Source organism: Giraffa tippelskirchi, chromosome 3, assembly GCF_054371585.1.
Source record: "Giraffa tippelskirchi isolate mGirTip1 chromosome 3, T2T-mGirTip1v1.2.pri, whole genome shotgun sequence".
NCBI classification, from domain to species: domain Eukaryota; kingdom Metazoa; phylum Chordata; class Mammalia; order Artiodactyla; family Giraffidae; genus Giraffa; species Giraffa tippelskirchi.
The window spans coordinates 172332398-172359739 of NC_137277.1; the positions used below are offsets into that span (position 1 = coordinate 172332398).

A 27342-nucleotide genomic window follows, 5' to 3' on the forward strand; every position below is an offset into this window, starting at 1 on the left:
AGATGGTGAGTCTCTGGTGTTCTCCTAGGCCAGTGTTTATACATAAGTTTTCTGTTTCTTTCTCTCTTTTTTTAAGTTTTATTTATTTATTTGGCTGTGTCAGGCCTTTGTTGTAGTGTACAGGCTTCTCTAGTTGTAGCACATGGATATACTTGCCCCACGGCATGTGTGATCTTACTTCCCTGACCGCGGATTGAACCCTTAGAAGGCAGAGTCTGATACGTATCTTAATGAGTAAAGGGGGAGAAAATACTGATATAATCATTCCCAGCTAGGAGGATGAAGTAATTGTTCTATTTTTCAAAACACACTTACTCTTTTTTGTTTGAATAAGAAAACGATGTGTCTGTACCTGGATATCCGGGGCTACCTGGCTCACCCTTTGGACCAGGTAGGCCAAACTGACTTGCAGATTCCCCTTTGAACCCTGTAAGTGATAAAATACACACATTATTTAAGCGAGTTTATATTTTTTCCTCTAAGTGACGTAATAACTTTCATGTACTTGTGTCTTTATAGTCTATGGTCAATGTTCCAGGAAAGGATTTTTTGAAAAATGCTTTTTTTCCCCCTACATAAGAACAAATGGGATGCAAGATGAGATTTAAGAACATATGTAAGAACATAGATGCAAGGTGTGATTTAAACACACACACACACACATTTATAGTTCATAGCAGTCATAAGAAACAAAAGATCTTAATAAGCTTAAATTTTTAATTTTCTAAAGTAGTTTCAAATTTAGATGTCTATTTAAGGAATTACTTGGCATTGAGTAACTATATCCTCATACTGTTTTTCAGGAAGAGAAAGCAGAAATTGTTACTGTTTTGGCTACTGCAATCACATTTCAGCCTCTCTGCAAGGAAGCTCAACTCAGTGTCCTTGTAAAAAAAAATCACAAAAAGTCATCTTATTGATGACTTCATAAGGCACATTCAAAGGCCATTGTAGGCAGTGATTCTCATAGCCCCACAGAGCTGTTCCACACTGCTGCTGTGTCCTTTCAGACACGAAGACTCATTAATACATTATAGCTGAGAGTCAATTAAAAGACGCTTACTCCTTGGAAGGAAAGTTATGACCAACCTAGACAGCATATTAAAAAGCAGAGACATTACTTTGCCAACAAAGGTCCGTCTAGTCAAGGCTATGGTTTTTCCAGTGGTCATATATGGGTGTGAGAGTTGGACTCTAAAGAAAGCTGAGCGCCGAAGAATTGATGTTTTTGAACTGTGGTGTTGGAGAAGACTCTTGAGAGTCCCTTGGCCTGCAAGGAGATCCAACCAGTCCATCCTAAAGGAGATCAGTCCTGGGTGTTCATTGGAAGGACTGATGTTGAAGCTGCAACTCCAATACTTTGGCCACCTGATGCAAAGAACTGACTCATCTGAAAAGACCCTGATGCTGGGAAAGATTGAGGGCAGGAGGAGAAGGGGACGATAGAGGATGAGATGGTTGGATGGCATTGCCGACTCAATGGACATGAGTTTGGGTGAACTCTGGGAGTTGGTGATGAACAGGGAGGCCTGGTGTGCTGCGGTTCACGGGGTCACAAAGAGTCAGACACAACTGAGCGACTGAACTGAACTGAACTGAGAGCCAATTATAAACGGAGGATTCAAAATGGTGTAGTAGGAAAGGGCAAAATAATTGATGTGGTTGTAAGAGAAGAAGAGAGCCTATTTAGGCATATGTTGTAGCACCTGCCCACCGACACCCCTTTAAACAGGTCCCACCCACACCTTAGACAAGGTTCTCTTCCACCTGACCCTACTCATAATTGGAGTTAGTCATTTGAAGAGTACAAATCTGGTCCATCCCAGGTCAGCCAGTCTTTGAGAAATTGTAATAAAAAGTAAAAATTTGAGGTCCTTGCCTATTGAGGCAGAAATCAAAAGCATTTTCATGATGGAGGTAGGTTATCACAATGTCCTGATACAGATCATGTTCAAGTGCAATCCAAACATATCCAGAGAGATCCAGAAAGGATACTGAATACAGAGTGATAAAGCCGGTTGTAGGCAGATAAGTGAAAATCAGACCATGGAGACAAGTCTCAAGAGAAAAAAACTATGGCTTGCCCAAGGGGTAGGTTCCACCAGACTGTGGCCCAGCAGAACTATAGCCCTTATTTGTGGGCTCCATGAGACAGCTTTTACTTCAGTACCTTCATTGTACTTCATTTTCTGGAAAAGACGGCCAAGTGCAAGGAGGAAGGAAATGAGAAGAAATAGGTTTGAGAGGCAAAACATCTATAATAAATACATAGATGAGTAGAAGAAGAGACGAAGAGTGTGTTTTGAGCACTGAAGCTATACGATGTCAAAATCAAATATGAAAACTTTCCTATTTGTAAGTATTTCTGAAGAGATCTAAATTATTCTCTCTGAATAAGTAAGGGTGCACAGTTCATTTTTTTCATATTGCAATTATCCCATTATTTATGGAGTGTCTCTCAAAGTAAAAAGCATGTTTCACTGGTAGTAAGGGAGAAGATTTTTAGGCAGGTCACTAATTACTGTTTCACATTTTAGAGTTATTTATTTTAACCCATATTAAAATAAAACATAACTGTACATCAAGCCTATAAATTCACAGATAGTGAGGGTAAGGCTAAGGTTAAAAAGGTGAATCATTTTAAATTAGATTTAAAGAAAAATATTAACCCAATGGTACACAAAAATACTAAAAATATTAAAGCTTGTGTGTAAACATTGAAATTTAAAATAGCCTGATTTTTGTTTGTTTGTTTATCTGCATAAAGAGTTAATGAAACCTCTTTTTCTAAGGACTGGGGTTAATTTTTATTCCTATTTTCCTGGAAACCTGATAAAGGTAGAATGTAAGTTGTGTTACAAGGCAACATTGTCTCTGGCATAAATTAAACTAAGACCTATGAGGCCAAATGCAGCCTGCAGACCGTTTTAAATAAAGTTTTATTGGAACACAGCTATACCCCTTTGTTTTCATGCTGCTTTCATGCTTGCTGTGTTTTCACGTACTGTTGTTGCAGCAGAGCTCACAAAGCTAAAGATATTTAAGATCCGGTCCTCTGTAAAAAATATACCTGCTGACTTTTGACTTATGGTAAAAAATCCCAGTTGTAAATTACACTTGACCCAGGAATTCTTAGTGAACTATTAACATTTGGTGAGAAGCCAAGGCTTTGGCTTTCTCTATCTACCACGACTCTTGTAACTGAGCCCCTAAAAGCTGTGCCTATGCAGTTTTTAGAAGAGATATTGGTTCCTCTGGGGCATGGGGACATGGGCCACCAATGTGGCCCTGTCTCCTTGCACCTGAGCTGTCACTTACGGAGCTGCAGTCACTAGAACAGCTGTGAGGACTCCTACCAAGCACGCAGACATGTTTTCTACACAGTACCATTGGATCTGAATGACAAATACAGGTGATTTAGGTCTTATCTGACTATCTAGTAGAGTTTGTGAAGAACTCTTTAAATGTTTCAGTTTGATATACTTTGCTTTTCATGCCAAAGGTACTTGCTCACAATGTTACAAACACCCAGGACTATGAGCTTGGTGGATGGCTACTGTATTTCCAAGCCATACCTTTAGGTCCTCTTGTACCATCAATTCCTGAAGGTCCCGGGCACCCTGGAGAACCTGGCTCACCCTGATAGTTTAATGAAACAGAAGTAAGATTTTAGCTGAATTTCAAATACAAATGACACACTCTTGACATGACCCGGTTATCATTTTCTATAACAAATTTGGCTTTTATAACTTGCTGTGGTAAATAAAATTGGAAATGCATTGCAAGCATATCACTGCATGCATCCAGTTTGTAAAAAGTTGACAAAATGCTTCCAGAAGTAGCAACACCAACAGGAGGTATCCAGTTCTCTATATTCGATTATAAAACAGTAATTGCATCACATCATTTGAACTTTAAGTTTGGAATGAATGAACTGATACCAAATAAAATATTATTATAAAACTTTAAAAATCTATTTTACTCCAAAAAGTGAGTAGCAGAGTATGCTATACATTTTCCAGAAGTTGTAAGTTAGGCTCCTACAGTTGTACTTCCTGGGGTATTTGGCTCATGATTGTAAAGATAAAAAATATTTACAACAAAATCTATGATATCTGCCATTGGATAGGAAGGCTTTGAAAGCAGAATTTGGGTCACTTTCACATGACTCTTTAATCTGATGAACCAGCAGTCCTCAGGCAAGTCTCTATGAAGTTGTTTAAACAAAGGAAGGGTAGTATGTGGAGTAAGTGACTTGATCATCTATGTCACTGGAACCAGGCATGAGCACTGGCCAGAAATTAGTTACATCATGGCCTCCAGAGTCTCCATTCTTCTCTCGACCAACTTCTTATATTCTAAAAGCTGTTGAAAGGACCCTGACACACTGGCAAAATAAGATGCCTAACGGGCATCCCCAGGGCAGAAAGATTTTACTATTTCTTTCTTCCAAAACAGTCGCTGCTTACCTGGTCACCCGGAAATCCTGGAAAACCAACGATCCCTCTCAGCCCAGGTGAGCCTGGAGGGCCTGGGGGTCCAGGAAGCCCTGGCTGCCCATTTCTCCCGGGCTCCCCAGGGTGAAATCCAGGTGGTCCATAGCTTCCTGGCTCTCCTCTCCTTCCTTGCATCCCAGGATGACCTCTATCACCTGATGGAGTTGGAAGAGTTACAGACCTCTTGGAGGAAATTTTGGGCTGGGCAATAGTTAGGCTATAGGTCTTTGGTCCTACTTGAAGGAGATGAGGGCTTTCCTCGGTGGCTCATATGGTAAAGAATCTGGCTGCAATGTGGGAGACTGGGGTTTGATCCCTATGTTGGGAAGATCTCCCGGAGGAGGGCATGGCAACCCACTCCAGTATTCTTGCCTGGAGAATCCCCATGGATAGAGGAGCCTGGCAGGGTGCAGTCCATGGGGTTGCAAAGAGTCGGACACAACTGATTGACTAAGCATATAGGAGATGAAGCCATGTCCTAGGAATTAAGAATACTAATTCCTGCCCTAAACCACATCACAAAGGTTTCTGGCTTCTGTGATCTCACTGTAAAAAGGATTCCTCCATAAAGAGACCCAGGGCTATCCCAGAGAAGGATGCTTTATTTATTCCAGCATCACTTGCTTTATTATAACATGCTTATTTTACAGATGAGGAAGGACTTAGCCAGAGAAGTTAAAACATTCATCCTCTAATAACTAGCTAAAGAAAGAACCCAGATCTCATGCACATCAGGTCTAAACCAGGGAAAGGGAACACAAACTTGCCATCAAAACCCTAGCTCTGCAGTGTATCTGAGGGCCAGCAGCGCAGGCATTGAGGAGCATGTTAGAAATCCAGACCTGCTGATTCAGTAACTGTATTTTAACAAGGGCCCCCAGGGATGCCCACTGAAGGCTGAGGAGTACCTTTTGTCCTTGAAATTCTGGATAGTCACTGTGCTACTCATTTTAATGAAAGTGTTAGTCACTCAGTTGTATCTGCCTCTTTGCAACCCCATGGACTGTAGCCTGCCAGGCTCCTCTGTCCATGGGATTCTCCAGGTAAGAATACTGGAGTGGGTTGCCATTCCCTTCTCCAAGGATCTTTCTGACCTAGGGATTGAACCTGGGTCTCCTGCATTGCAGGCAGATTCTTTACTGTCTGAGCCACCAGGGAAGCCCCTAAACACATATGAACTAAGTTCTAACATGGAAAAAAAAGTACCATGAGGGAGATTCCTAAGTATGTATTTTTATTTTTATCTAAATAATGACCTTTCCTAAACTCTGTATTACAGTTTCCTTGCAAAAGTTGTCTAATATACATGCCTGTTTGAATGACCTGTAAAGAAGTTAACCTACTTGGTATGGTTAAAAAACATAAGCATTTACCATTTTCTCCTGGGAATCCACCATCCCCAGAAGGTCCAGGTTCTCCAAATTCCCCCTTCTTAGAAATAACATCCATTTCTCCTTCATATCCCGGGGGTCCTCTTGCTCCTTTAGATATTAATTATACAAGAGCAAAACAAATTATGACTGTATAAGAAGCATCACACATATGATTATTCCTTTATGGCTCTTCACATCCAGTTTGCAAATTCTCATTCAACCTAAACTATATTTATGTTCATAGACTGCATGGTATCAACATTATTGACTGACTTCATAAAGGAAGGTCCACGCCTTTTACACTCCTTTCCCACCTTGTCCAACAACAGTGTCTGATATATAGTAAGTCCCTACCTATGAACGGGTTATGTTCCTAGAGTGCGTCTGTAAGTCCAGTTTGTTTGTAAGTCCAACAAAGTTAGCCTAGGTACCCACCTAACACAGTTGGCTTATATAGTACTATACTGTAATAGGTTTATAATATTTTTTACACAAATAATATATAAAAGCAAACATACACACACAAAAAAAAAACATTTTTAATCTTATAATAGAGGATCTTCAAAAATAAAAGTAGTACCTTACAATAGCAGCATACAGGGGCTAGCATCGAGTGAACAGGCAAGAAGAGTTACTGACTAGAGGAGGGACAGGAGGTGGGAGATGGTAGAGCTGAAGGATCATCATCAATAGGAGACAGAGGGCAGGAGGCGGTTTCACTTATGCCTGACATTGATGGAATGCATGTTTGCATCTTTGAAAGTTCACAACTTGAATATTCGTGTGCGGGGGACTTACTGTACACTGAGTGCTCAAGGAATGTTTGCTAAATTCAAGCAAATTGGTCTCAGTGAAAAAAAGGCTTGAAAAGTTCCAGGTCTAAAATACATCTCTTTATCCTGTAAATTTTAAATTGTCCATCTCATATTTTCCAGTTCCTCATTTTCCCCTTCCTAACTACCCTCCAATTTTCTCTTACACTAAAAGAACGGACAATTAATTTGGTTCTCCACATAGAGAATTCTAAAAGGTTATAGGGGTGGACAATATTTCTCCTCATTTGGGCAAGCACTGTCCAGTGGTAGATGTGGGCTGGAGTGGGCTCATCCCAGCTTGGCGAGAGCCACTTACTAACAAGTCAAGAATTTTGTAAACTAGTTGTTAAAACACTGGTAGTTTTAAATCAGTCATGGTGGGAATATTTGCAAACACTACAGATCTGGGCATTTTTAAAAACTTTTATTTGACAGCCAGCCTACCAGCACATCACTGGCATTAACCCAATTTTAAATATTTTTAGTGAGATAATTATATAGTAGCATAATGGCACAGCAAACATCACTTATCTAAGCTAGCAGAGAATGTCTCTTTCATTCCTTGATTCTACATAAATAATTTGCAGGCTAGTAAAACAAAAAATAATAGTACAATCAATCAACTAAAAGAAATTTGAATAAAATATGAGGCTATTAGCCCAAAGCATTTTAAAGACAAAAACTTTTGTTTTTAGACATTGTCAAGCTTTCATTCTTAACAGTGGAAATGAATTTGTACCTTCACTCTCCACAGCCTCTTTGGCTAAGAGATCAAAGTGAATTTAACAAGAATGGGCACAGAACACTGACACCAGTGGTCTTGAAACTTTTTTTTAATAGTAATGAAAACTCTTTTTTTAAATGAAGCTTGGGAGAGACGCAATTCACAGCCCAGATGAAAGCATACTCAAATAGTTGAGTGGTCAGCAGGCTGGCCCAAGGGCCAAATCCTGCCTGCTGTCCGTTTTTACATAATCTGTGAGCTCTGAATGATTTCACGATGTTAATCACTGGGGGAGGGGACTCAAAATAAGAAGAATAAAATGACATGTGAAATTAAATGAAGTTCCAATTTCAGTGTCCATAAATAAATTTTACTGGAACTTGGCTATGTTTTTTTGTTTACTTGTCTCAGGCTGCTTTTGTGCTCTAAATGCCGAGTTGCGTAATTTCGACAGAGACCATACGGTATACAAAGGCGAAAATATTTATATCTGGCTTTAAACAAAAAACTGGTTTGTTTGTTTGTTTTTTCATTAAAAACGTAGAAGCAGGATTTGGGGGCCAGCAATCCTGCTTGGACTCCATTCCCAAAAGATGAGAAGGTTTTCTGAAACCCAAAAGCTACCCATCAAAGCCCTTGTTAATTTTTTCTGTTAGTAGAACAATTCGTTTACCACAGTCATATGTGATAAGACTGAGAGGTAAGGAAAACACATTTTGTTTAAAATCCTAAAACAAACACCACAGATTCAGAAGGAGCAGAATCTAAGTGGCAGAAGGATCCATTTTATTTTTCAGGGATTGTACTTACAGTTTCTGGCCAAAGACTAAAAACAAGCTGCGTTGCATCACAGCGCTGTTAGCTGCGTTTACCTTTGACACCTTTCAATCCTCGGTCTCCCAGGAAGCCAGGCCGACCCTTCTCTCCATGTTCTCCCTTTCTGCCAGGGTGTCCATCCTGACCAGGCTTTCCTCTTTCTCCCGGAAAACCCAGGAAGCCAGGCAGCCCCTGGGGTCCTGATGAAGGAGAACATGAAAATTTAGGAAAAGTTTTATAGGCTAGTATGGTTCCTAGATCTGTGTTTCTTTCTTTTTTTTTTTTTTAAAGATTTTTGATGAGGAGCGTTTTTTGTTATTTATTTATTTTGGCTGTTACGGGTCTTCATTGCGGCGTGGGCTTTTCTCTAGTTGCAAAGAATGAGGGCTACTCTTTGTGGTGGCGCTCGGGCTTCTCATGGGGAAGCGCAGGCTCTAGGGTGCCAGGGCTTCTGTAGTTGCGGCACATGAGTTCAGTAGTTGCGGCTCTCGGACTCTAGAGCGCACGCTCAGTTGCAAGGCACAGTCTTAGCTGCTTCACGGCAGGTGGGATCTTCTCGGATCAGAGATCAAACCTGTGTCTCCTGCGTTGGCAGGTAGATTCACCACTGAGCCACCAAGGAAGCCGGATGGGGATCATTTCTAAAGTCCTTATGGAATTTGTTACAACGTTGCTTCTGTTTTATGTCTTTTTTTTTTTTTTTGGCCACAAGGCATGTGAGATCCTAGCTCCCCCAACAGGGATCAGAGCTCCACCTGCATTGTAAAGAGAAGTGCGAATCACTGGACCCCCAGGGAAGTCCCTATTCATGTTTCTTGCCATCCACATAGAGATGCAAACTTGCCCCAACTCTGAGCTTGTGCTCAACCACTATCAACCTCACGCCTGTAATAGCCATGCTGTCCCCCTCAAGCTTCAGTTTTCCACCCCACAGATGTCAACTGTAGGCCCTTATGCTTCTGCGTCCCAACTCCATAAACTTCAAGAGAACTGGGCCTGGGGGAGGTGGGGTGGAGTGTGGGGCCCTTTTCAGGGTGCAAGCACACCTGCCCTGACCCCACTCTCTATCAGGACCCCCAGTCCTTTGTGCAGAAGTGTTTATGGGTTCTTTATACCTAACTCTACCACACCCCTTTTGCCCATTAACTTAAACCGAAATATTCTGCCCCTGAAAATCACAATACGGAGGACACCAAGAAGGAAGGAGTCCCATAGGAAATGATAAAGCCAGGCTAATAGACCAGTCAGGCTAATTCCTGGGTCAGGAAGATCCGCTGGAGAAGGGGATAGGCTACCCACTCCAGTATTCTTGGGCTTCCCTGGTGGCTTAGCTGGTAAAGCATCTGCCTGCAATGTGGGAGACCTGGGTTCGATCCCTGGGTTGGGAAGATACCCTGGAGAAGGGAAAGGCTACCCACTCCAGTATTCTGGCCTGGAGAATTCATTCCATGGACTGTATAGTCCATGGGGTCGCAAAGAGTCCAACACGACTGAGTGACTTGCACTTTCACTTTCAATAGACCAGTTAAATCCTACAGTAAAGTCACATGTACAAGAGTAGTCTTCATCTGGCAGTGGATTTTAAGTTTATAAACTGAGGGAAATATTGGAAAAGTGATACACACCCTTTGGGCCTGGAAGACCAGGTAGCCCATCGTCTCCAGTGGGGCCTGAGACCCCTGGAAGACCTGCGGTTCCATCTACCCCCGGCCGTCCCGGGACTCCAGGGAGGCCCTTCATTCCAGCAGGTCCCAGAGGCCCCATGTCCCCTCGCTGTCCTTTCCAACCTGGGGCACCTGTGATGTGACAAACAGCAGTGACAACAAGGCATGAAGACTGAGAACTGGCTTCACACATGAGCAGGAAAAAAAAAAAATCCATAGTAGCTTCAACTGTGTATCTATGGCCAAGTAAACAATATTTATCAGCTAAAATAACAGTAGCGACTTTCCATCAGTTTAAGGTTATATTTTTCTGGCTGCTATAAAAAGAAAGGCAGATTATTTAAGTAAATACTTCCCTGTTGAGATGCATTATAAACAGTCTTTTAAAATGGAAAATGGATAAGGGTAAAGAATTTGTATTTACTCTAGGGTGAGGAGAGGGTGGGAACTAACAGAAGAAAACATTCCAGGTGCTTTTTGAAGCTACCGCCAAGTGAATTTTGGTCAGGCTGTTTACTGTAATGAGAGAACTACAGGAAACAGCAACGTCATCTAGTATTACGGTGGTAAAAATAAAGCTCTAGTGGCACAGTTTCCTCCCATCTCATTCGGCTCCTTCAAGAAGGCATATTCCTGGATTTGGATAAACGCTGTTAGGATCTAAATAATAGATGACACGCTGAACGATGAAATAAAGATCCCATTGGAAAAAGCCCCTGGCACCCTGTGTTGAGAGATAGTTTTTCACATGGGTCTCTTTGAGCTCCTATGATGTCTTGCTGGGTATGCCAAGAACACAGAGTCCGGACCCACCCTTATCTGGAATATTCTCGAAGTTGCATTGGCAGTGAGCAGCCTTGACATGATTTAGTACCTCCCCTGCGAAGAAAACTGGGGCTTCCCTGGTGGCTCAGTGGCAATCAATTTGCTTCCAATGTAGGAGACACAGGAGATGTGGGTTCGATCCTTGAGTCAGGTAGATCCCCGGATGAGGACATGGCAACCCCCTCCAGTATTCTTGTCAGGGAAACCCCATGGATACAGGAACCTGGCAGGCTACAGTCCATGGGGTTGCAAAGAGTCAAACACAACTGAGTCACTAACACTTTAACACTTTCACTTTCTTTCTGGTAAGAAAAGCAGGCTGTCATGCAGATTACCTCATTATTGACCAGAGGATTTTTGCAGAAACTAATGCCTGTGGCCAGTGATTTTTATCTTGACTGGCCAAAAATTAATTATGTTATTTCACTAACACTTTGCTGGCTATTTCATTCAATGTGTGCTTAGTTACTCAGTCGTGTTCAACTCTGTGCCTCTATGGACTGTAGCCTGCCAGGCTCCTCCAGGGGATCTTCCCGACCCAGGAATCAAATCCACGTGTCTCCTGTGTCTCCTACATTGCAGATGGATTCTTTACCCACTGAACCATTAGAGAAGCCCCAGTTTTATCTGACACACCTGTAATACCATGTACCATGTATTGGTACCATGAGTTTTAGTTTCACTTGCCATGTCAGAATCAATCACTAAGGTTTTCTGTCTTTTTGTTGGCCTAATATTTCTGTTGTCTGAATCAGAACTATATTCTGAAGAACTATCATCTTCTGAGAAACTACTATATATGTACCATGGACAATCAGAAAAGCATCTGTATAAAATTCACCAAAAAATTCTTCCTCAGTCAAAATTTTTGCAATGCATTAATTTTTAAAATTTTATGGTAATAAACTTGGGTTTATGATATACACTAGGTTAGAACAAAAACCTAGCACAGGATAATGTGAATGATAATGACAATAAGTTGTATAATGAACTCTTGATCAATTTTAAGCTCTAACAACGTCACAATTCAGTTCAGTTCAGTTCAGTCGCTCAGTCGTGTCCGACTCTTTGCAACCCCATGAACCACAACACGCCAGGCCTCCCTGTCCATCACCAACTCCCGCAGTTTACCCAAATTCATTGTATCATTCTCCAAAAATGTATTAATACATCTCCGATCAATTATTTGTTACTATACAGCCATGGTACCCCAGGCTTAGAAACTGCAACCCATCATGTATGCAACATCCACTAGCCCATCTTATATCATACCCGAGAGACTTGGGTGACATGGGGGAATGTCACCAACAAGAAGCTCATGCTACCTGCTGTGCTGTGAATAATAATGTCCTTGACCCAAGAGTCTTGCTCCTGTCAGCACCCACAAAAGAACAACAAGTGAGGTTATTCTTTTGTAAGTAGGTACATCTGACACCTGTCACAGTTCTTGACACCTGCCAACGCTTACCTGGACTGCCTGGAGCCCCGGGGAGCCCTGGTTGCCCTGGTATCCCTGGAGCACCTCTTTCACAGGAGTGACCAGGTGGGCCTGGGATCCCTGGAAACCCAGCATTTCCCTCTCGGCCTTTAGGACCTTGGAGGCCTGGAAATCCGGGCATGCCAGCTGGCCCTGAAATGACACAGTTCATTGTGATACTCAGGGCATAAACTATACAGATGGCCTACGATGGTGTTCATGTGGATTGGTATTGGAGGTAAACATTTTGATCCTGATTCAGGGCTCCAATGAGTTACACCTCTGAATGGATTTTCTTATCATAGATTGTACTGAGCTCCAAGTGCACCCACAAACCATGCCTGTCTATGAGAATTACTTGGTAAGGTTATACAGACAATACAGAAGTTGCTTATGCAAATTTTAAAAAATGTAGCTCTTCCTGATTTTAATTAACCTCTAACATTGCAACACTAGAACTAATACCCCCAAAAGATGTCCTTTTCATTATAGGGGACTGGAATGCAAAAGTAGGAAGTCAAGAAACACCTGGCATAACAGGCAAATTTGGCCTTGGAGTACAGAATGAAGCAGGGCAAAGGCTAATAGAGTTCTGCCAAGAGAACACACTGGTCATAGTAAACACCCTCTTCCAACAACACAAGAGAAGACTCTACACATGGACATCACCAGATGGTCGACACCAAAATCAGATTGATTATATTCTTTGCAGCCAAAGATGGAGATGCTCTATACAGTCAGCAAAAACAAGACCGGGAGCTGACTGTGGATCAGATCATGAACTCCTTATTGCCAAATTCAGACTGAAATTGAAGAAAGTGGAGAAAACCACTAGACCATTCAGGTATGACCTAAATCAAATCCCTTATGACTATACAGTAGAAGTGAGAAATAGATTTAAAGGACTAGATCTGATAGACAGAATGCCTGATGAATTATGGATGGAGGTTTGTGACATTGTACAGGAGACCTGTACAATCAAGACCATCCCCAAGAAAAAGAAATGCAAAAAAGCAAAATGGCTGTCTGAGGAGGCCTTACAAATAGCTGTGAAAAGACGGGAAGCAAAAAGCAAAGGAGAAAAGGAAAGATACACCCATTTGAATGCAGAGTTCCAAAGAATAGCAAGGAGAGATAAGAAAGCCTTCCTGAGCGATCAATGCAAAGAAATAGAGGAAAACAATAGAATGGGAAAGACTAGAGATCTTTTCAAGAAAATTAGAGATACCAAGGGAACATTTCATGCAAAGACGGGCTCAATAAAGGACAGAAATGGTAGGGATCTAACAAAAGCAGGAGATATTAAGAAGAGGTGGCAAGAATACACAGAAGAACTGTACAAAAAAATTCTTCATGACCCAGACAATCACGATGGTGTGATCATTCACCTAGAGCCAGACATCTTGGAATGTGAAGTCAAGTGGGCCTTAGGAACCATCACTACAAACAAAGCTAGTGGAGGTGATGGAATTCCAGTTGAGCTATTTCAAATCCTGAAAGATGACGCTGTGAAAGTGCTGCACTCAATATGCCAGCAAATATGGAAAACTCAGCAGTGGCCACAGGACTGGAAAAGGTCAGTTTTCATTCCAATCTCAAAGAAAGGCAATCAATGGCAAAGAATGCTCAAACTACCGCACAATTGCACTCATCTCACACGCTAGTAAAGTAATGCTTAAAATTCTCCAAGCCAAGCTTCAGCAATACATGAACCATGAACATCCAGATGTTCAAGTTGGTTTTAGAAAAGGCAGAGGAACCAGAGATCAAATTGCCAACATCTGATGGATCATCAGAAAAGCAAGAGAGTACCAGAAAAACATCTATTTCTGCTTTATTGACTATGCCAAAGCCTTTGACTGTGTGGATCACAATAAACTGTGGAAAATTCTGAAAGAGTTGGGAATACCAGACCACCTGACCTACCTCTTGAGAAACCCATATGCAGGTCAGGAAGCAACAGTTAGAACTGGACATGGAACAACAGACTGATTCCAAATAGGAAAAGGAGTACATTGTATATTGTCACCCTGCTTATTTAATTTATATGCAGAGTACATCATGAGAAACACTGGGCTGGAGGAAGCACAAGCTGGAATCAAGATTGCCAGGAGAAATATCAATAACCTCAGATATGCAGATGACACCACCCTTACGACAGAAAGTGAAGAAGAACTAAAGAGCCTCTTGATGAAAGTGAAAGAGGAGAATGAAAAAGTTGGCTTAACGCTCAACATTCAGAAAATGAAGATCATGGCATCCAGTCCCATCACTTCATGGCAGGTAGATGGAAAAACAGTGGAAACAGTGGCTGACTTTATTTTTCTGGGCTCCAAAATCACTGCAGATGGTGATTGCAGCCATGAAATTAAAAGACACTTACTCCTTGGAAGGAAAGTTATGAGCAACCTACATAGCATATTAAAAAGCAGAGACATTACTTTGCCAACAAAGGTCCATCTAGTCAAGGCTATGGTTTTTCCAGTGGTCATGTATGGATGTGAGAGTTGGACTATAAACAAAAGCTGAGCACCAAAGAATTGATGCTTTTGAACTGTGGTGTTGGAGAAGACTCTTGAGGGTCCCTTGGACTGCAAGGAGATCCAACCAGTCCATCCTAAAGGAGATCAGTCCTGGGTGTTCATTGGAAGGACTGATGTTGAAGCTGAAACTCCAATATTTTGGCCACCTGATGTGAAGAGCTGACTCATTTGAAAAGACCCTGATGCTGGGAAAGATTGAGGGTAGGAGAAGAAGGGGACAACAGAGGATGAGACGGTTGGATGGTATCACCGACTCGATGGACATGGGTTTGGGTGGATTCAGGGAGTTGGTGATGGACAGGGAGGCCTGGCATGCTGCGGTTCATGGGGTCGGAAAGAGTCGGACATGACTGAGAGACTGAACTGAACTGAACATTGCAGCAGTCCTTCCACCAAATCTCCACACTGCTTACACACCCTGTGTGCATTATCTAAATTTGCATTTTGTAAGTGATTTCATCACTGGAACTCTCAAATTTTTATATATTGGGAAGACAACACCATAATCTTCAGGAGGGGAAAAGCCTCCCATAATTTTGTGCTCTAACCTAAAAACCTATTTTATTGTTTCACGTTTTCATTTTATTTTGGTTCATGTGTTTGCATTTTTAAAATAGTGATCACAGAGCATTTTCAGTTGTTGGATTATTTTACATTGCAAGCTAATATGCAAATATTTTCCTTTTTATTGTAATCTTTACAGGTATAATTTTAATTGTTAATGCTGTTCAGCTGCTAAAATGTGTCCGACTCTTTTGCAACCACACAGACTGTAGCCTGCAAGGTCCCTCTGTCTCTGGGATTCTCCAGGCAAAAACACTGGAGTGGGTTGCCATTTCCTTCTCCAAGGGATCTTCCCAACTCAGGAATCGAACCCATGTCTCTTGCATCTCCTGCTTGGGAGGCAGATTCTTTACCACTGAGCCACCTGGGAAACATTAATTGTTATAGCTGAATAGTATTCCTTTGAGCGTGGTATGTGAGCATGTGTGTATGTATATATATTACTTTACTGTTTTCAATTGTTCCCCTATTGTGAATAATACTGCAATAGTATTTTCATTTTAACTTTCACATTCTGTTGAACACTTGCCTTAAATACATCTCACAAGTGGGATTACTGGGTCAAAATTATTTTCATTGACTCACATAATGTATTATCTTGTTCTGTTCCAATTAAATGAGTTTCTGTTTACGAATGTTTCTGGTTTATATACAAACTATTGAATAAGCTCCCTGAGGACAAAGAATGTGGCTTATTCCCTGGCCCTTTGTCTTCCCTGTACTGTTGTATAGTACTGTCCTGGGTACCTATTAAATACAGGACCGTCATTGTTAGAAAGAACTAGAAGAGTGTCTGTGAAAGTCTGGTCTGGGGTTCACCAGCCTTCAGGGGCTAAAGTTCAGACTGGAGTGCTGGGTTCCACGCAATTCTGATGTAATGAATCACAGTTTCTGAGACTGGGGCCCAGAAGACAATGATGTTAATGACTCCCACTCCCGCCCTGGGTTATTTTTAAGTACATTAAAATCTGAAAGGCTCTGCTGGGGATCCTGAAGAATCCAAAGTGATTTCAGAAAAGGATGTGAATCAGTGCCAGGGGCCCTCTTCCCCATCTCCAGTTTCTCTGCCCTGCCAGGTAGCCCTGCTGGAATGAAAGTCCCTCTGGCCTGTCACCTGTCCACCTAATACAGCATCTGCCAGCATTCTGTCCTGCCCTCTCTCAGCCGGGCAAGGGCAGTGGGAAGGTCACAGGGTCCCTACTCCTCAGCACTCACGTACTGTCCTGAGTCCAAAGCAGAAGGACATATGGTAGCCACTGGATCAGATTGAACTGACTGAGCCACAGTAAGATGGGCTCAAAAACAACCAATAAAATGCAGAGGCAACCCTGGGGATGCAGGTTATTAGAAATGCAACCACTGCCCATAGATGAGGGAAGATACTCGAGTGAACATTTTACATTCTACACTTTTAAGGCGAAACAGTCTAGACAATCTTCAGGGACCTGTTCAGGGACTTGGCTTTATGGACTGAGGGGACAGTGAAGCCCTCATACCTGTGGTCCCTGGACGCCCAGCATCGCCTCTGAGTCCTTTGGACCCTGGTGCTCCTGGAAGACCGCTCTTTCCCGGGAGTCCTGGGTAGCCGACAGCAGGATCTCCTGGGGGTCCTTTCTGACCATTCACTCCAGGTGAACCTGGAGCGCCTGGGGGCCCAACAGAGGAGGACCCCTTTTCACCTCCCAAACCTGGTTCTCCTGTATCACCACGGAAACCTATCCAACAGAAAATTGTTTAAATTTTTACACATACAAATATGTGTAAAACACACACACACATGTAAGAACACTACTTTAATTAAAAACACATTATTTTTAAAATACGGGGGTACTTACTAAAATTAAAGGGTAGCTTAATAGAAATATTGGGTTTTTTTGTTGTTGAAAAATAAATCGTAACTGTGTTTCCTATAAGCCAATGATGTTTCCATATTGCTTTCTTTTACTGGCAAACTGTCTAGACTGAGCAGTTTCTAACAACATAGACCAATAATAGCTTATGACTCATGCTCCAGGCTTAAGGAGCCCTGAAAAGTCACAAAAGTATTATAGCCTAGAAGTTATCGAAAGATAGCTAAGTGCTTAATGTATCAAAAAAAAACCATTCCCCACTCATGTAGGGATCCCTGGGCCATTTGCTGACTGTAATCATCCAGTTTAGAGGTATCCAGACATTTCTAAATGAAAAGCTCTTATTTACCAGGTGGACCAGGTCTTTCTGAGATTCCTGGTTTGCCACGCTGACCCTTTTGCCCATCCAAACACCTCAGCCCAGGAGCACCCCGATGACCTGGAAGTCCCTTTGGACCTAAACAATAACAACAAACACAGACTCGATAAAACACAAAGCAAATGAGAACAAAATAAGATGACTTAAAGAAAAACAAAAACTATGTTAAATCTTTCTTAGGATATTGTTACTTCATGTAAAAGTGTTGCCTGCGTGTGCCTGATCAGTTGCTCAGTTGAGTCCGACTCTGTGACCCTGTGGACTGCAGCCCCCAAGCTCCTCTGTCCGTGGGATTTTCCCGGCAAGAACACTGGAGTGGGTTTACCATGCCCTCCTCCAGGGGATCTTCCCGACACAGGAATCGAACCTACATCTCCCGTGTCGCCTCCACTGCAGGCAGATTGATTACCGCTGAGCCACTGGGGAAGCCCTAGCCATATTTATATAATCATTTTATGTCATTTGCTCCAACCAAGTATTTCAGAGATGTGTATTAAGTTACTTTCTCAGAAGCCATACAGTAAAGAATTTACACCACCACTCAGATGAACCTTTTGATACCTTCCCACACTGAGTCTCAAACACAAATACATGAGTACAACCTTCCTTTTAAGAGGAGAGAAGTGGTGGCCAGTGTGTAGCTTGATGAGAAAACACCAGAATAAAGACCAAATCTATTTCTCTTCACTTATTTACATTTGCCCTTATATGAAGTACAGGCAAAAAGTACCTGCAAAAGGAACTGAGTTTTTTTAAACCTTCTGTGATTTCTTACTAGGCGCTATCTCAGCCAAAATAACTTATAAATTATGGATTTCAAAGGAGTTAACAACTGCTAACTGAAACTCTGAGTGTTCACTTCCCTTGAGGCTGAAACTGCTGAAAGTAATCATAAGCATTTTTTTATCCATCCATAGGGGCTTCCCTGGTGGCTCAGAAGGTAAAGAATCTGCCTGCAATGTGGGAGACCCAGGTTCGATCCCTAGGTCAGGATGATTCCCTGGAGAAAGGAATGGCTACCCACTCCTGTATTCTTGCTTGGAGAATCCCATGGACAGAGGAGCCTGGCAGGCTACAGTTCACGGGATCACAAAGAGTCAGATACAACCGAGCGACAAACACATCTATCCATGATAGTATCAGTCAATGTGAAAATGAACATTCAGTGAGCCAAGCAACAATTCTTCACTCCACAGATACAAACTTACACTTCCACAAGCTACCATCTTGTGGTGGGTGGCCTGTATGTCCCACACTTTGATCTGGGGCTTGGTCGTGTGACTTGCTTTGGCCAAAAGGATCCTAACTAACACCATGAAGCAATGAGAGGTGTGAGGTGTGCCAGTGAAGATGGGGCCCACCCTCTTGCATTTCTGCAGCCACAGGAGCAGGGCACACCCTGGCACCACAGAAAGGTGTGTGTCGCAGATCTGATCTGACTTGACCTGGAGCCAGGGACCAAGTCAATAGAGAACAGCTCATGTCAGCTGAACCCCAACCAACTACAGACCCATACAAGAGAAAATAAATATGATTTATTAAGCCCAGTGCAATTTGGAGGTTGTTATACAACATTATTGGGATGAAAGCTAGTGGTTATAGAGGGCAATAGAAGGTCATCCATCATTCAACCTTTAAATAATTTCTGCAGTGACGTAGAGCAAAAAGGTGACCTCTAGTGGCCATGCTAGTACTTAATGGATCAATTTAAGTGAACTCAATAAATATTGGGTTGGCCAAAAAGTTTGTTCAGGTTTTTCTGTAAGATGTTATGAACTTTTTGGCCCACTCAATAAAAAATAATTAGCAAAAAAAATCTCTTATATAAATTTTGGGTTAAATTCAGCTATAAATAAGTGATTGAGTCAAGTGACATGATTGTATAAAAGTGTAGTCAGGGCATATAAAAGTGTAGATGCGTGGGCATTTTTCAGAATGTCTCTAGTCAGAAATCTGGATCTCTTGGACAACAGAATAGAGTAAAATTTATAATGAGTAAGCAGCTTTTTCACTCTTGGGGCACAGGTAAAGAAAAGATAGAGTTTTAAAATGTTCAGTTTTTGTGTTAAAAGCGCAGTCAGTTTTGCTGATATGTGATCAAATCAAGGTAAATTTTGCTGCACAGAAATATGATTCAGAATGTGTTCGGTAGACTGGGGACTTAGGGGTAATGCCTACAAATTCTGTTTCCCGAGTCCCTCAAAACTTTATAATCAGGTAGAAAGAGCCTGAAGAACTCCCTGAGGATTTGCTGTTGGTTTATCTGTCTTGCAGGTTCTTTTACTTTGAGAATGTGTATGACAGGAACTTCTCCTTGATCGTACCTGGAGGACCATCAAAACCTGGAGGGCCTGGCCTCCCAGGGTATGTTACGTTACAAGGAATTGTATCACCTGGAATGAAAAAAAAAAAAAGTGACATTCATACAATTGATAGATCAATGCAAATTTCAATAACAGCTTGATCAAAATGCTTTTTCATATAGAAAATGTGAAATTCAAAAGAAAAAAAGACTCCTGGCCATCATTAGGCCACTTGAATTACTTTTATTTTGAATTTCCAGAAAATCTATCCTGAAATCTGAACTTCAACTCTCAAAACAGTAATAAACAGAAGGGGAATAAGGAAAATGTTGATTCTAAGAAATAGTTTAATTAATAACCTACAGAAAATAATAAATGTATAGGTCCATGGATGCCTGATACAGTGGAGTCAGAAGCTCTGATAAATGATGAAACAGTAGCAAGCATCCAACACTGAGATTCCAAGATTTGGCCCCTAGCTTGGATGTAGGGGAATTGTGCCCCCAAAAAAGAGACTGGGAGAGAGATTAATAACAAATGCTGTTTACTGAGGGCCTACCACATTCCAAATATATTCTCTCTCTCTCTTGTTTTCCTAATGACTCTGCAATGTGATTTTTGTCATCCCTCATTTTATTTAGTGAAAAAAAAACTTCAAAGTTGTGCCCCTGAGTACTCTTCTCCTTTAAAATAAAATGTTCCCCTTTTAAAAGAAATTACATCTCCTAATGTATTACACTAAATGCTGTCAAATAAAAAATGGACCACATGAATAAAAATCATGCTAGATGATTTTGATGGTCACAGACCATAATCTTAATCCATATCAAATTTTGAGGTATTAGTCTTTCTATGTCGTCAAAACAAGAACCAAAGATATTATTATATTGTAAAATTCCACAATTAACTATGTAACCCAAGGTACATATACATATTACAAAAGAGAAAATCTTAAATAAATCTTTTTCCAAGTTTTTAAAAGTTTTCAGCTATAAAACTACAAATCACTTTATTGTTTGGAATTCAAATAACTGTCAAATATATTTAAAAGCCCAATTTTTTTTTCTCCCTAGAATGCTTACAAATGGGTCTTCATGGGCAATGCTGTATTTTAAAATGAAATGTTGGTGCTTTTTATTAAAATACAACAAAATATCTCCAAAGACTGTTAAAACAGAGAGATTTTGAGTATATACACATATGTAATTTTAACACAGTCAGATTGTCCACAGTGATACGGAGAAATGAATGAAGGCAATTTGCCAAGCCAGTAAAACAGCAAAGACAGCTTAGCATTTTAAAGACTTGTTTTAAATATTGATTATGCTGTAATGCTTTTATTTGTTTGACAACATTCGAGGTTTGAACAGCAACTTGTAGGAATTTTATTTTAGAGGTTCTGCCAGAGCTGTAATGTCTCTGCTCAGAACAGAGGCTCACTTTAGTTTCCATAATTTCACCTGACATTCTGCCACAAGAACATTCAAAATTACCTTTCTGACCCTTCCGACCATCAGCACCCCTGTTGCCTGGGTAGCCTGGAGCTCCTGGTTGCCCTCTCTCTCCTGGAGGGCCAGGAAATCCCAGGCCTGGGGGCCCCCTAGGTCCCGCTCTGCCAGGGGGGCCAGGCAGTCCAGGAGGCCCTTTATCACCTGGGACTGCATCTTCGTGATCACCCTGGGAACATTTGCATCACAAGTCAATCATCAGTCTTTGAAAGGCCATGAACACAAAGCTATCATTGTCATCGCAGGCTACAGAAACGCATGCAGAAAGCCAGTGATTCCAGAAGTTACTTAATAGCAAGTGTAATTTAAAATGTTTAACCTAGATTTTTTACAGACATATACAGTATACGTTTGTCAAGTGTGTACGTTATGCCTCAAATACAGAAAGTTATGTGTGTTACATCTTTTATGTTTAAAGATTTTTTTGATGTGGCCCATTTTTAATGTCTTTATTGAATTTGTTACAACATTGCTTCTGTTTCCTGTCTTGGTTTTTTGGCCCTGAGGCGTGTGGGATCTTAGTTCCCTGACAAGGAATCGAACCTATGTCCCCTACATTATGTCTCATAGTCTTTTCTTATGAATTTCATTAGCTACATGTAATCTCCGTCCAAAACATGTTTGAAAAATGCAGAAATGCCATTTATTCGTGGGACCCTGCATCAGCCAATATGTCTATCCAGTAGATCTGCACTAGTTCCTCCTTTCTTGTTTGCCACTTTGCCTCACGTGCTTCTCCATCAGGGAACAGAACTGAAGGCAATTCTCAGGACCTGTGTGTATCCTCCACCCTACAGAGTCAACTGAACAGACCTGAAACCAGCGGGGGCTTCACAGAGACAAGGGTCCCAGAAGAAAATTAACACCGTGAAATAATACAAAGACTAGAGACAGAACGTCTTGCCATGATGAACCACCACTCAGGATTTTAGAACATCTGCAATATGCCATATTTTTATAACAACCACCTTCTTGTGGCAGTAAATCAAAGGTGACTCTGATTTGCAGCATGTTGACACTTTACTGAGTTTAGCTTTTTAAACTGGGATGCTATGTGACTGTATGAGTGAAACTCTACAGCAGGAGAATTATACATACAGGCGCCCCTGTATCCCCCTTTTCTCCAGCATATCCATCTCGACCGTGTTGTCCCTGCTGCCCTGGAAGTCCAGGGGGCCCATCAGGCCCTCTTTCTCCTTTGTGTCCTGGGAACAAAGGCCAAAATATTTAAGTCCTTCTCAGCAGTGAGCAAAGGCGAAAGGAAACAACGGACTAAAAATAAAGGCAATGACCTTGACTCTGCATGGGCAGGTAGAGATTCCTCTGAGTGTCTCAGCTGACTAAAGTCATGCAAAGACAAGCACGCAAAAATCAGAGGGGAGATTGACAGTGGCCAAACCCGCTGATTCTCTTATTTGAGAAGCGTTTCTTTTCTCATTCTGACAGAGATTGTCTGTGGAGGTGCCAGTCTCTACAGCATCTTCCTCAGCTTGTGTGATGCCAAACTTTGTACCCATCCCTTGGCTATAGTGAATGGGGAAATGGTCCATAGTTGGGCATGTGCCCCAGGCTAATCCAATCCTTCCTGGACTTCTTTTCCTAACTGGAGCAAAAAGAAGTAGAGCTCTCTTTCACCTCTGGTTGTGAACTTGGAGCCACCTGCGAGCACATACACATAGCCCAGAGAAAACCAGATGGGGAGAGAATGCAGATGGCACAATGAAAGATATAAGATGCCGAGACAGCCTCCCGATGCAGGTGTCCCAGTGCAAATCAAACATCTAACCTTTCACATTTTTCTTAATTAAGTCAGTAAATTACTTCTCTAAAAGCACTACTTGAAGCTGTGTTTCTGTCACTTACAGCCAAAATATTCTTTTTAAAAAAATATTTATTTGACTTCATGGGGTCATGTTTGTTGCAGCATTCAGGCTTAGTTGCCCTGCAGTATGTGGGATCTTAGTTCCCCAACCAGGGATCAAACTGGCATCCCTTGCATTGGGAGATGAAGTCTTAACCATCGGACCACCAAGGAAGTCCCCCCAAACATTCTTGATTAATACAAGATACTACAATGCAGTGAATAAACACTGGGCAAGTCAAAGGAGTTCTTGTTTCAATCAAACCCAATTCACAACAAAGAGGATTTGAGTATGTGACTAAAGGAGTATTTGTGTTTTCAGATAAGATACAGAGGATTTAGGCTCAACATTCACACGACTCTGAAGGGCAGGGAATATGTTTAAGCAATCTCAACACTCTCAAATCGAATTACAGAATTGGTCTTAGGTCACAGGGAAAATTAATGCAAAAGAATGGTTCATACATCATTCATAAAATGGCAGAGAGCAAAGTGATTGATTATGCTCACCTTTTACTCTTGATACAACCATGTCACCTTTTTCTCCTTTGCTGCCAGGTAGTCCTGAGGCACCAGGTTTTCCCTTGGTGAAAAGAAGAACAAGTCAGTTTAATTGTGATGAGTCAAAAGTTATTTGTATACATCTAACCTCTCTCCTCTTTCCTTCTAAATCACCTGTTCTAGATTCTAGTTTGGCACCATTGGTATCATTCTCTTTCTTCTCTGCCTTACAAAATCGAGGTTCTTGAACTGTATGTAAAACTGGTTAAATCTGAATAAAATCTGTGCTGGGATCAATAGAAATCTATCATTGTCAATTTCTTGGTTTTGGCAATGTACTCTGGTTAGATAACATATCACTGGGGGCTTCTCTGGCGGCTCAGTGGTAAGGAATCCGCCTGCCAATGCAAGAGACGGATGTTCGATCCTTGGGTCAAGAAGATCCCCTGGAGGAGGAAATGGCAACCTGCTCTAGTAGTCTTGCCTGTGAAATACCATAGACAGGAGCCTGGTATGCTGCAGTCCATGGGGTCACAAAAGAGTCAGACACAACTTAGCAACTAAACAACAAGATATCATTGGGGGAAGCTGGGTGAAGGATTCATGGGACCTCTCTGTATGACTGTGCAACTTCTTGTGAGTCATAAAATAAAAGCATCTCAAAATAATTTATAATCAAAAAAATTGACTATCTTGGGTGTTGTAGTGTAGAATTGTAAGGAAAAGGAGGGGAGATAACCATAAAAGCTGCCACTAGAGGAACCTCCCTGGTAAAAGTGAAAGTGTTAGTCACTCAGTGGTGTCCAACTCTTTGCAGATCCATGGACTGCAGCCTGCCAGGGTCATCTGTCCATGGAATTCTCTAGGCAAGTACACTGGAGTGGGTAGCCATTTCCTTCTCCAGGGAGTCTTTCCAGCCCAAGGATCACATCCAGTTTCTTCTGCATTGCAGGTAGATTCTTTACCATCCGAGCCACTAGGGACATCCCTGGTGGTCCAGTGGTTAAGACTCTGTGCTTCCAATGCAGAGGGTTCGATTCCTGGTCAGAGAACTAAGATCCCACATGCTGCAAGGTACGGCCAAAAAATTAAAAAAAAAAACAGAGACGCCACTAGAGTTGAACGCAGACGTTAGGGATGAAAGTGATGAAAACAACTGTGATTCTGATGAACACTGATGAGCAAGAGAAGGCAAAATAAGAACACTTTCTGTCATCAATGTATTTCCACTTTATGGCAAGTAAACAACTAATTTTGGCAATGGGTTTATCATCTTTTGATCTCAACACTGCTCTGAGACTGGACTATTTGGGTCATGGTTTTGTAAGCATTACCTATTATCAAATATTAAGCTATCTCAAAAATCTTTTATCCTACTTTTGGTATATTAGAATGACAAAGCATTACAGTAAATACAGTTATAGAAACACACTGTACCTAGTTTAAGGTCACTTATCTAGTGACTTCAATAATCAAGAAACATAGATAAGAATCTGGAAGGAAGTAAAAATGACTGAATAGAATATTTGCTTTGTTTATACAGATGCTGCTTTGTCTTATCTTCATACAATCTAACAACATGTTCTAGCAGATTTCATTATCTTTTTGCCTGGTTTCTATCAGTTTGTGAGCAGTGAACTATGAAGGGGAGTAGAGGTACCAGTGGAAATAAGCACAATGGCAGCATCAAACAGTGAGAGAAGAAACAGCCTAAAATGTACACAACAGCTATCAAAATTAAAGTGGACCAAACGGTTGGGAGCCATTTAATGTAAAGAAAATATCGCTTTGCACACACCACTCCGTACTCCCCAAAATATCATCCTAGGACACCATCCTGTGTGTAATGATGTCCAGAAGGGAGAGTCGAAAAAATTTCTTTGTAGAAACAGCCAAATGAGATAAGAAAAAAGCTTTAGGAATCATAAAGTGGGAATTTAGGTGAAGCGTTCGCTGTCTTAATTCTTACTTTTACTGTCTATGCTAAGTCTTAAGTTAACAATGAGACTGACCAAAATGTATGGCAGACAGCATCCAATCCAAGAGTTGGTTAATGAAAATGCCCTTCTAGTACATGAACTATCAAGACAGAAAGCTATTCCCAGAGCACATGAACCAGTTTCTCTCCAAAAAGATATTGACAGTGGCATGCTTAAATAAATAAGACCAGGGTACCCGAAAGATCAAACTCACCCTGGGAGTCTGAACAATTTACTTTTGCAACCCCATGGACTCTTTGCAACCCCATGGACTGTAGACCATCAGGCTCCTCTGTCCATGGGATTCTCCAGGCAAGAATATTGGAGTGGGTTGCCATTTCCTTCTCCAGGAAATCTTCCCGACCCAGGAATTGAATCCAGGTCTCCTGCATTGCAGGCAGATTCTTTACTGTCTGAGCCACCAGGGAAGCCCTACACTTTCACCCTGAAGACCAAATTCACGCTGGAGTCTGAGAAGTTTATTAGCCAGCACAGTGGAGACTTAGGACAAACAGTTGTAATGCGCTGCAGGTGTAGAATTTTAAGTATTAGAGTCAGATCATAGACTTAGTTGAGCTAGTAAGGGGAAAAAAAACATGACCAGCCCTGTGTTTGGATTTTGATAAAGAGATTTACTGAGAACCTACAAGTTGCCAGGCATTATTCTGGGTACAGAACACACTATAGTTAACAAAGCCATCTTGCCTTCACGGCCTCGGATTCCAGTGAAACAAATGTGGAACCTAAAAAATTTCCGGGACAAAGGTTCCAAGCTGGCTTGGGATGGAGAGTTAGCCTAAGACCTGAGAGCACTAAACACATGTGTTAACACAACAACAAAATCTCAGCAGCAACAAAGAAGACCTCTCCGCCAGGCATGTACCAGTTGTTTTATACACAGCCAAAACAGGGACTTCAGCCGTAGATGCCCATCTACGGCTGTGCCCTTCTGAGAAGCAGGCAAAAGGGCATAGTGGAAACTAGAGCACCCCGACCTCCTCTCACAGGCACGACCACCTCTCAGCCTGTGGCAGCAGCAGGAACGCATTGACCTGTGTTAATGAACTTCCAGTTTCTCAAAGGCAGCCACAGATCTCATATGCAGAATACAAAAAGGAACACTGTGAGGGCAAAACCAAAACTGCCAGCGGTTTAGCCCTCGTCCGTCTGTGACCTTTGGTTTGCCCTGCAGCTCCTCAGGGCCAGTGACCCTGGTCATCTGGTTCACTGGTGTGTGACAGCTCTCAGTGCATGGCTGAACTGAATTCCTACTAACCCTGGAGGACAGATGATGTGATATCGATTTTCCAGGAAGGCCGCAGAGATCACCAGTGTCAGGGTTGGGGTGTGAAGCTTGGTCCACGTGCTCCTAAGCCCTATGCCTTGCACTAGAGTGTCCTGGTGGGAAACTCCCATCCTAGGAAGTGCTCTCAGGCTAAAGCAAGGAATATAAAGCTTTGGTCCAATCACAGAAAAAAATTGGCAGAGAACATAAACCTACTTTTCTGTTTTGTACTTTGCCACCAACCTGTGGCTAATGGGGCCAGGGATCAGCAGAAGAGAGATGTACGGAGGAGCGAGAGCACCCTGTCTGTGGGTCCTTTTGTCCATCCCTCGCTCCTTCCTTTCCTTTCCTGTGCCTCACGGTGTGAACCTGGTCCCTA

General features: G+C 41.8%; 1 protein-coding gene across 6 annotated transcripts in view; it reads right to left on the reverse strand.

Moving 5' to 3' along the window:
• COL4A4 (collagen type IV alpha 4 chain) overlaps positions 1-27342 on the reverse strand; it is a 147675-nt gene that overhangs the window by 44260 nt on the left and 76073 nt on the right. For all 6 annotated transcript variants that reach the window (XR_014080676.1, XM_081584675.1, XM_081584676.1 and 3 more), the window contains exons 23-35: positions 23709-23781; positions 22436-22542; positions 21323-21506; positions 19851-19919; positions 17497-17604; positions 16794-17012; positions 12182-12343; positions 9850-10020; positions 8281-8424; positions 5870-5977; positions 4470-4651; positions 3576-3639; positions 353-427 (exon numbers count right to left, since the gene is read on the reverse strand). Coding sequence is in view for 5 of the 6 variants with exons in the window: in XM_081584675.1 (XP_081440801.1) it covers positions 353-427; positions 3576-3639; positions 4470-4651; positions 5870-5977; positions 8281-8424; positions 9850-10020; positions 12182-12343; positions 16794-17012; positions 17497-17604; positions 19851-19919; positions 21323-21506; positions 22436-22542; positions 23709-23781 (1666 nt within the window). In the remaining variant the exon portion in view is untranslated. The remainder of the gene's footprint in view (positions 1-352; positions 428-3575; positions 3640-4469; positions 4652-5869; positions 5978-8280; positions 8425-9849; positions 10021-12181; positions 12344-16793; positions 17013-17496; positions 17605-19850; positions 19920-21322; positions 21507-22435; positions 22543-23708; positions 23782-27342) is intronic.